Below are 9,838 nucleotides of genomic sequence, written 5' to 3' on the forward strand. Positions count from 1 at the left end.
CGCCGGCCCTGGGGCAGCGCCGGCTCCTGGGCCCCGGCCTGGTGCCAGCCGCCTCCCCCCCAGCCGTGTCCCCCCCCGCCATGGGCGCCGGGAGGGCGCCCGCCCCGTCGGGGCTCGGCGGTGGCCGCCCCGTCGCCTGTCCTGGCAGCCGTGGCCGCGGGTGGCTCCACCTCGTCCCTCCCCCGGCGCCTCCTGCCTCCCTCCCGTGGCCGGGGATTAGCGGAGGGACCGCCCGGGCGGGGACGGCGCCGGGCCACCCGCGCCTCGCCTGCATGTAGGCGGCCGAGGAGCAGCCCCGCTGCCCCCGGCCCCCCCGGGCCCCCCGGCCCCGGCACCATGAAGGACCGGCTGGAGCAGCTCAAGGCGGTGAGCGGCCCCGCGGCGGCCCCGGGGGACCCACGGGGCCACCGGGGCGTCACGGGGGGGATCGCCGGGACCGGCCCCACGGGGCACCGGGGGGTCACGGGGGGATTGCTGGGACCGGCCCCACGGGGACACCGGGAGGTCATGGGGGGGATCGCCGGGACCGGCCCCAGGGGACACCGGGGGGTCACGGGGGGGATCGCCGGGATCGCCCCCACGGGGTACCGGGGGGTCACGGGGGGATCGCCGGGACCGGCCCCAGGGGACACCGGGGGGTCACGGGGGGGATCGCCGGGATCGCCCCCACGGGGCACCGGGGGGTCACGGGGGGATCGCCGGGATCGGCCCCACGGGGCACCGGGGGGTCACGGGGGGATTGCTGGGACCGGCCCCACGGGGACACCGGGGGGTCATGGGGGGGATCGCCGGGACCGGCCCCAGGGGACACCGGAGGGTCACGGGGGGGATCGCCGGGATCGGCCCCACGGGGTACCGGGGGGTCACGGGGGGATAGCTGGGACCGGCCCCAGGGGACATTGGGGGGTCACGGGGGGGATCGCCGGGATCGGCCCCAGGGGACATCAGGGGGTCGGGGGGGATTGCCAGGATCGGCCCCACGGGGTACCGGGGGGTCACGGGAGGATCGCCGAGACCGGCCCCAGGGGACATCGGGGGGTCATGGGGGGGATCGCCGGGATCGGCCCCAGGGGACACCGGGGGGTCACGGGAGGATCGCCGGGACCAGCCCCACGGGGTACCGGGGGGTCACGGGAGGATCGCCGAGACAGGCCCCACGGGGCACCGGGGTGTCACGGGGGGGATCGCTGGGATCGGCCCCACGGGGTACCGGGGGGTCACGGGAGGATCGCCGAGACCGGCCCCAGGGGACACTGGGGTGTCATGGGGGGGATAGCTGGGACCAGCCCCACGGGCCACCGGGGTGTCATGGGGAGATCCCTGGGACTGGCCCCACGGGGCACTGGGGAGTCCTGGGAATGGTGACCAGCAGCGCATTGCCCCACATCACCCAGGACATGGGGTGCTGCGGCAGGACCCCCCACGCGGGATGTGTGGGGCTGGGGGGTGCCCTGCTGCACCTTGTCCCCTGGGACATGGGGTGCGGTGGTGGGACCCCACCTGGGACGTGTGGGGCTGGGGGTTTCCGGGCTGGGTGCCTTCCCCCCGAGAGGCCGTGCAGCTGTGGGGCACGTGAGGGGCTAGGAGCGGATGTGGGTCAGCCGGGGCCACGCAGCCCCGCGTCTCCGGCGGTTACTTCCTCCTCCTCTGCGCTCTTCCTCAGCGGCCCCACTGCAGGGTGCCGAGCCCGGGGTGCAGCGCGGGGCCGGGGGCAGCCGGGAGCCTTGGCAGGGACTTAGCGGGGATTACAGAGCCGTCAGCCGCGGGGAGAGGGGATAAAACGCTCGGGAGGGAGAGAAGGGATTAATTTTATTTTTATTCCCGTGGGAGGAGCAGGGGTGGGGGATGGAGGGCAGGGCGCAGCCAGGCGGCCCCCGGCTCGGGGCTCCCAGCCGCGCGCGGGGCCGAGGCGCCAGCTCAGGGGCCGGGCCCGGCCGTGAGCCCCCGGCCCGGGGGGCACCGAGCCGAGCCGCGGCGGCCGTGCGAGCCGGCTCCCCTGCGCGAGCCGGAGGCGCAACGCCAGGGTGACAGCCGCTCCTGGCGGTCCCGGGGAGGCTGCCGAGCCGAGCCGCCGCCGGCCATGGGACGGGCAGCTGGGCCGGAGGGTCCGGCGGGGGCCCGAGCGGCGGCCCGGCAGGGCTGTGTGGGCACGCGAGAGGCAGCTGCCGCCCGCCGGTGCCTGTCCCCGTCCCATCCCCATCCAGCGAGCCCTTAATACGCTGCCGCCGGCCAGCTGTGAGATTAGCCCCGCTCCTCCCTGCGCAGATGGCACAGCAGCCTCTGCCCGGCTTAACCCCTGCCCCGCCAGCCCCGGCCCCAAAACCCTGCGGCGCTCCTGGCCGGGGGGTCCCCTCCGGGCCCTGGCTGGCCCTGCGGCGCCCGTCCCCGCCGGGGCCGGAGGGGACAGGGGCTGGCGCGGCGCCCGTAGCCCCCTTCCCGCCTGCCTTGGGTGGCCGCCCCCACGCCGGGGCGCTCGGCCTCCAGAGGGGACCGGCGCCAGCACGGCGCTGAGCCCCGGGTGGGTGCAGGCTGAGCGCCGCCTCGCCGCCTCCCGCAGAAGCAGGACGCCGACGATGACGCCGAGGAGCTGGAGATCGCCATCGACAACACGGCCTTCATGGACGAGTTCTTCTCCGAGGTGAGCGGGGCGGCCAGGCCGGGGGGCCGGCAGGGGGCCGCCGGCTCCGGCCTAACGCCCACCCGGCTTGGCCAGATCGAGGAGACCCGGCAAAACATCGACAAGATCGCGGAGAACGTGGAGGAGGCCAAGAAGCTCTACAGCATCATCCTCTCAGCCCCCATCCCCGAGCAGAGTAAGGTGCCCCGTCCCGGGGCTGTGGGTCCCCTTGGCGGGGACGGGCGCGGGGGTCCCCTTCGCGGGCCGCCCCGGCTCAGCTGCCCGTGCCCCCCGCAGAGACCAAAGACGACCTGGAGCAGCTCACGGCCGAGATCAAGAAAATGGCCAACAGCGTCCGGAACAAGCTGAAGAGTGAGTGGCGACGTGCCTGCCGCCGTGCCGCGGGGCCGAGCAGGGTGGCCGGGGGTCCCGCGGGTGCCGGGGTGGCGCAGGGCGCCCTGACAGGCTGGGGTCTCCGCTCTGGCCAGGCATGGAGAGGAACATCGAGCAGGACGAGGCGCGCTCGTCGGCCGACCTCCGCATACGCAAGTCCCAGGTGAGGCTCCGGGATGCGGCCCCAGGACCCCGCTGCCCGGGCGGGGGGTGGGGGGCAGCCCCCCCCACCGCGTCCGGGGCGTCCCCGCCGCTCACGCCCCCGTCCCCTTCCCCAGCACTCGGTCCTGTCCCGGAAGTTCGTCGACGTCATGACCAAGTACAACGAGGCGCAGGTCGACTTCCGGGAGCGCAGCAAGGGCCGGATCCAGCGCCAGCTGGAGATCAGTGCGTCCCCCCACCCAGCCCCCTGCCCGCTGGACCCCTGCAGGCCCCGCCCCTTTCATGGAGTGGGCAGGGCTTCACCAGATGGGTGGAGCCAGAGCCATTCAGGCCCCTCCCCTGTTGGCTGAGGCGGGGCTTCTCCAGTAGGCCCCTCCCCCCGGGGGGCCCCCCCGCCATGACCCTCGGTGCCCCACAGCCGGCAAGAACACGACGGATGAGGAGCTGGAGGAGATGCTGGAGAGCGGGAACCCCTCCATCTTCACCTCGGGGGTGAGGGCGCAGGGGGTGCCGCGGGGGGGGGGGGGGAGAGGGCGCAGTGTCCCGCCGGCAGCAGGGACCCCCCCGCTGATGTCCCCCCCGCCCCGGCCCCGGCTCTGTCGCAGATCATGGACTCGCAGATCTCGAAGCAGGCACTGAGCGAGATCGAGGGGCGGCACAAGGACATCGTGCGGCTGGAGAGCAGCATCAAGGAGCTGCACGATATGTTCGTCGACATCGCCATGCTGGTGGAGAACCAGGTGTGGGCCGTGGTGCGGGGCCCCGCACGCGGGCTGCCTGGGGACCTGTGCATGGGGCCACCTGGAGACCTCTGCATGGGGACCTGTGCATGAGGCCGTATGGGGACCTGTGCATGGGGACCTGTGCACAAGGCCACCCGGGGACCTGTGCATGAGGCTGTATAGGGACCTGCGCATGGGGACCTGTGCCTGGAGCTGCCTGGGACCTGTGCATGGGGCCATCTGGAAACATGTGCATGGGGACCTGTGCATGAGGCCATATGGGGACCTGTGCCAGGGGCCACCCGGGAACATGCACATGGGGACCTGTGCATGGGGCCATATGGAGACCTGTGCCTGGAGCTGCATGGGGACCTGTGCATGGGGCCACCTGGAAACATGTGCATGGGGACCTGTGCATGAGGCCATATGGGGACCTGTGCATGGAGCTGCATGGGGACCGGTGCATGGGGCCACCTGGGGGCCTGTGCGTGGGGACCTGTGCATGGAGCTGCATGGGGACCGGTGCATGGGGCCACCCGGGGGCCTGTGCATGGGGACCTGTGCATGGAGCTGCATGGGGACCGGTGCATGGGGCCACCTGGGGGCCTGTGCATGGGGACCTGTGCATGGGGCCACCTGGGGACCTGTGCATGGGGACCGGTGCCTGGTGCCGCATGGGGCTGCTCAGGAACCTGCCCAGGGACCCCTGGCCAGGACCCAAGCACAGGGCCACGTGGGGAGGGTGTGCAGCACGCTGGGGAGGGCGCGCGCTGTGCATGGTGGTCCCGGCCCCCCTCTCAGCCCCTCTCTGTCATCCCCACGCCACGTGAGGACCGGCCGCACGCACCAGGGCAGGGTGAGTACCGCAGCACGGGGCCGTGCCGGGGGGCCGGGGGCCGTGCCGGGGCCCCTGCTGAGCCCCTCCTGCCCCCGTATCTGCAGGGCGGGCTGGTGGATACCGCGGAGCTGAGCAGGACGCACGCGGCTGAGCACGCCAGGAAGGCGCTCCGGTACCAGGGCCAGGCCCGCAAGGTCTGGGGGTGCTGGTGCCTGCGGGGGTGCTCAGCACCCCTCTCTCTCTGCCCGCGCCCCGACAGGGAGCCATGATCGACCGCATAGAGAACAACATGGACCAGTCCGTGGGCTTCGTGGAGCGGGCCGTGGCCGACACCAAAAAGGCTGTGAAGTACCAAAGCGAGGCCAGGAGGGTGAGAAGGACCAGTGCCCCTGCTGGCCCCAATGTCCCCCAGCTGTCCCCAGCAGCGGCCTAGCTCCCTGCATCCCCACCACCCCAGCGCCCTGAGCCCCCCGTGCATCCCCCCAGCCGCCCCCAATGGTCCCTGCTACCCTGCCCACTCCCTTGGCAACCTCCGTGTGGCGCACAGCTCTGCTCTCCCCTCCCCAGTGCATCCCTTTCCCGTCCCCACTCCTACCCCACAGGTGTGATGAGCTGGTGAGGGCTCAGTCTCAGTTTCCCATGACCCCCCCAGGGCTGTCCCACCACGGTGTCTCAGGGCTCCTCTGCACCCATCTCTGCTGTCCCCATGCGTGGGACATGTGTAACTGGGCCCTGCGTCCCCCCCCTCCACTTCTTGTCCCCTCCAGAAAATGCTGATTTTGGCAGTGGTGGTGGCAGTTTTGCTGGGCATAGTTGCCCTCATCATTGGACTCGCTGTGGGGTTAAATAAGTCCCCGAAGACGTAAGTAAGTAGCATGGGGCAGGCAGGCAGGGACCCACCGTGGGTGCTGGGCCGTGGGTGCTGGGCCAGGTGCTGGCACTAGGCTGTGGGTGCTGGGCCAAGGACACGCGCTGCCACTAGGCTGTGGGTGCTGGGCTGTGGGTGTCCATAGGTCCCTCCTGGAACCCCGTGTCCCCTTTTCCCCGCTGGTGCTTCCTGCCAGAGCTGATGTCTCCCCCTTTCCCTCCTGCAGACGCTCCCGACCGTCCCAGCGGGGAAGCCTCCCTGCAGGATCCTCCCGGGTGCTGCGGCCCCATCCCCTCCTCTCCCTGCTCCTCCCGGACCTGCCCCCAGCTCGGCACTACCTGCCTCGTCCCTCCTGGAAGCGCTCCCCCCACCTGATGGTCCCCTGCGACTCCTGCTCTTCCCCTGGCACCTCCTGCCCGCCGACCCCGCATCCCCCCGCGTCCCTGACGGGAAACGGCAGCACTCGGCTCTTGGCCTCGGCATTCCCGGCGTGGGCTGGCTGCGCGCGCGGCCGCCTGCCAGCTCAGGACCCCTTTCCCGGCCGTAGCAATGCCAGTTGCAGCTGCAGGGAGCAGGGACCACTGCGGGCGGGATCCTTACCCTGCAAAGGTGTGGCTGGGAGCTAGGCGACAGGGATGATCGTCAGGACGGGGTGTGTTTGGGCTGGCACCGACAGCTCCCGGCGGGTCTGGCTAGGCTTCGCCGCCACCCCTTGCTGGCTCTTCCCCGTGCCAGGGCAGATGGAGCCGCTGGCCACCCTGGGGTGGGGTGGGGAAGCGGTGGCTGCTGTTATTTAATTCCCGGCTACAATAAATATCGATGCTGACCCCTGCCTCTCCTGATGTGAAGTGACTGCTGGGGGCCAGCCCTGCACAGCCCTGAGGCTGCGGGGGACAAGCAGGGAGCCCTCCCTGGGCTAGGGGATGGCAGCAGCACCCCTGCATGCCCTTGGGCTGAGAACGTCTTCAGCTCAGCTCACCCCACAGAGCCTTCGCGCCTCAGCGCTGCTCGTGGCCGCCGTTGTGTTAAAGCCCAGCTAGCGGCTTTGGCCTTCGTTTTTGCCACGATGCAGCAAAGTGCCCCCTCAGAAGGGTGGCCAAAGCAGGCTGGGCAGGGGAGCCCGGTGCTGTGGGTGAGCGGACGGCCGCAGACAGCCGCACGCTGCCTGGACCCTGCCGGACCGGCCCAGACTGTCCTCCCCTATGGTTTCGGGTAAGTTGCTGGGTTGTAGGGGAGTCACCAACACCAGCCGTGTCCTGGCGCTGCATGAGACCAGCTCATGCCTGCCCCACCGCCTGCCCAGCCTCCTGTACCCACCTCCCCGTCCCTGCATCCAACACGTCCCTGCCTGAACCCTCTCTCCTCTCTTGCAAAGTAGAAGAAGATCATGATCATGATCTGCTGCATTATTCTCGCCATCATCCTGGCTGCCAGCATTGGGAGCATCTTCGCCTGAGACCCCACCTGCCCTCCAGGTGACCTGGCGCCTCAGGGGATGGTGGTGGTCGGGGTCCCCTGAACCCTCCTTGGGCTTGGGCCTCTCCTTTCTGGGGTTTAGCAGGGCTTGGGCTGGCAGAATTTGTCCCCCTCGGACTTGCCAGCGGGTCCCTAAGGAGCTGGCACAGACCTGGGCTGTCAGGGAGGAGGGGGATGGGGACCCCTGCAGTGGTGGGAGCCACGTCTCCGTCCTCAGCGGTTCCTCTTCCTCCTCCTCTGGTTTGCAGATGGCCTTTCCCTCTCCTGCCCTGCCATCCGGATGATCCTGCCTGTGCTCATCTCCTCCAGCTCGCGGAGAGGCCCCTGCCACCATAGGACCTTCCTCGGCTGCAGCCGTCGCTGCATCTCCTCGCTCACGCTGGAGGAGCCGATTCCTCTCCCGGTCACGCTGCCCACCAGGACTGCTGTCGATCGCTGGAGGCAGAGGGAACCCAGCAGCTGGGAAAGTCGGGTGGAGCCGCTGGGTGCCCCGGGGGCGCAGGACACCCCGCTCCTCCCAGCCTCCGAGGTGATGCGTCTCCTGTCACCTGTCCTGGAGAGTGGCTGAGGGGAGAAACCTCTCCCCTCGGTTGGAGTTTGTCTGCGGTGATGTCTCTGTATAGCCAGCTGTCCGGATGTATGGCCACCCGCACCGGAGCCCTCCTTCGCAATAAAGAGATCAGCTACATTGCTGCTCGGAGGTGCTGAGTCCACCACAGGGGTGCCAACAGCGGGGGCCCTGATTTAGGGAGTCAACACCAAGGATGTCCCTGGCCTCCTCTTCTGAATTTGGGGTCTCCAAACAACACAGCAGCAAGTACAAGAAGTTATGGGGGGAGATTTATTAAGGCAGCCCAGCCCCCCCCGCGCGTTACACCCTGTGTTTCAGGAAGAACTTGCCCCAGTAGCGTCCCTTGAACCTCAGGTCGTAGGGGCTGAGGTACTTGCGCATCCCCAGCATGTTGGCTGTGATGATGCGCTCGAAGGTCCAGGGGTTCTGGTTGTTGAGCTGCTTCTCCTCCTCCTCCTTCTGCATGCGCTGGAGCGTGTCGCGGCTGACGGCCACCGCAGGGAAGGGCAGCTTCCTGGCCACCTGCGTGAGGAAGTGTTTCACCTCCCCAAACTCGCAGCGCCCACCCACCTCGACGACCAGGCGCCCGCTCTTCACTGCTGTCACGTAGTGGTCGATGGGTCCTTTGCCGCCCCCCATGCGGTGCCCCAGGCTCTTCCGGGTGATGGGCTTGTAGGGGGCTGGCACGCGCCACACAGCAAACATGGTCTTGGGGTCCATGCAGCGGCCGATGGTCAGGCGGATCATCTCAAAGTGGCCCCAGTGGAGATAACCACCCCCCAAGGCCTGCGGGAGGAAAAGGAGGAGGCACATCAGGGACCAAAACACTCACAGGGGCATGAGGGGTGCAAATACATGACCTGCTTCTGCCACGTTAGTAGCTGTCTCTTCTCCCTTTTGCTTTTGGGTGGGAGCAGCCTCATTTAAGAGGTTTCAGAGTTGCCTTTCAAATCTGATTTAGGCAGTACGTTCCTTACCCTGTCACCAGAGAGGAACTGCAGGTCCCTGCTGGCAGAGGGAGGCCAGATAACTTGGGAAATTCAGCTTTTCAGAGCCTAGTTCTGGCTCTGAGAAGGGCTGATCTGGTACTGGCTCCCTCCCTTGGCTCGTTTCTTCAAAGAGCGCTGGCCGTTTTGCTGCCTGCAGGAGGGCTCAGCGCCACATGGGGGATCTCCAGCCCGGGACCTGCTGGCACCAGAACAGGCTGCAGGACAAGTGGCCGGAGTAAACCTGCGGACCTGCGACCGCTTCTCCAGCCCCAACCTCGGTCGCAGTCGGGTGGGCAAGCAAGATATTCCCACGCAGAGCCCGTTGGAGCCTGTGGAGCAGGACCTCTTGCCACTTGCTCTGGCTGCAGCCACAGCCGAATCCTGCCCCTGGGGTCCAGAGCTTGCACGGAGCCAGCTCTGCTGGTTTTGGGAGGGTGCAAGCCACCCTGGGGCAGCCCCGTGACCTGCCTCGGGCTGTGCCCTCCCCACGCCTGCGCCTTGCCCCCCTCGGAGGCACCAGGCCGCCGCGCTCACCAGGATGCCGTACTGCCCCTGGCTGAACTCGGTGGCCTCGCTGGACGGGCCGCGGATGTCACGCAGCCTCCGGGGCTCCCGCCTCACTTTGGGCACCGCGGGGACCTTGTCCATGAACTTCAGCTTGGGCCTCTCCGGCAAGGTGACATCTGGCAGGGGAGAGACGCGCCAAGGTCACCGCAGGCTCGGCCGGCCCCGGCCGCGCCGGCGACGCCGCCGAGCTCGGGGAAGCGACGCCAGCCCGGCGGAGGGGCCCGCGCCCCGCTTACCGCTGTAGTCCGGGGGCAGCACGTACTTCTTGAGGCCGGCCCGGGGGACCAGGGTGCCGCCGGGACCTGGCGGGCAGGAGGAGAGCACTCAGACAGGGCTCGGGCCCCCTCCCCGTCCAGCCTCCCCCCGCCTCTGAGCAGCACCCCCCGCCCCGCAAAGGGCAGTGAGGACCCCGGCGTCCCGCTCGCCCCCGGCTCGCCCCCGCCCCTGACCTCCGCCGGCCGCCAGCGGCCGCCCCAGCCGCTGCCACATCCCCGCTGCCACCAGGCCGGAACTCGCCCTTGGGCGCCGCCATCTTGGACCGCCCCCTTAACCCGCCCGGCCGGAAACACTTCCGGCAGCCCCAAAAGGAGGGGGGGGAAACGGGGCCGAGGTGCTCCCGCCCGAGGCGCCCGGCG

General features: G+C 69.7%; 2 protein-coding genes across 6 annotated transcripts; one reads left to right on the forward strand and one right to left on the reverse strand.

Moving 5' to 3' along the window:
* The first annotated feature begins 191 nt into the window (after positions 1-191).
* On the forward strand, positions 192-7,764 carry STX3 (syntaxin 3). Of its 5 annotated transcripts, none has more exons than XM_068944174.1 (11): positions 192-366; positions 2,558-2,638; positions 2,714-2,813; positions 2,915-2,989; positions 3,106-3,173; positions 3,289-3,397; positions 3,591-3,664; positions 3,778-3,912; positions 4,992-5,102; positions 6,979-7,075; positions 7,325-7,764. In XM_068944174.1, the coding sequence occupies exons 1-10, from the start codon at positions 337-339 to the stop codon at positions 7,054-7,056; spliced, it is 861 nt and encodes a 286-aa protein (XP_068800275.1). In that variant the 5' UTR covers positions 192-336; the 3' UTR covers positions 7,057-7,075; positions 7,325-7,764. The 5 variants fall into 5 exon arrangements, with proteins under 5 accessions (XP_068800275.1, XP_068800277.1, XP_068800272.1 ...); XM_068944176.1 differs by having other exon boundaries at positions 7,386-7,764; XM_068944171.1 differs by lacking the exons at positions 6,979-7,075; positions 7,325-7,764 and adding exons at positions 5,500-5,594; positions 5,827-6,426.
* Positions 7,765-7,903: 139 nt separating this feature from the next.
* On the reverse strand, positions 7,904-9,751 carry MRPL16 (mitochondrial ribosomal protein L16). Its single transcript, XM_068944181.1, has 4 exons — positions 9,653-9,751; positions 9,440-9,505; positions 9,171-9,319; positions 7,904-8,433 (listed from the first exon to the last, which is right to left on the reverse strand). The coding sequence occupies exons 1-4, from the start codon at positions 9,690-9,692 to the stop codon at positions 7,948-7,950; spliced, it is 741 nt and encodes a 246-aa protein (XP_068800282.1). The 5' UTR covers positions 9,693-9,751; the 3' UTR covers positions 7,904-7,947.
* Positions 9,752-9,838: the final 87 nt, after the last annotated feature.

This window comes from Struthio camelus, chromosome 5, assembly GCF_040807025.1.
Source record: "Struthio camelus isolate bStrCam1 chromosome 5, bStrCam1.hap1, whole genome shotgun sequence".
In the NCBI taxonomy this organism is placed as follows: domain Eukaryota; kingdom Metazoa; phylum Chordata; class Aves; order Struthioniformes; family Struthionidae; genus Struthio; species Struthio camelus.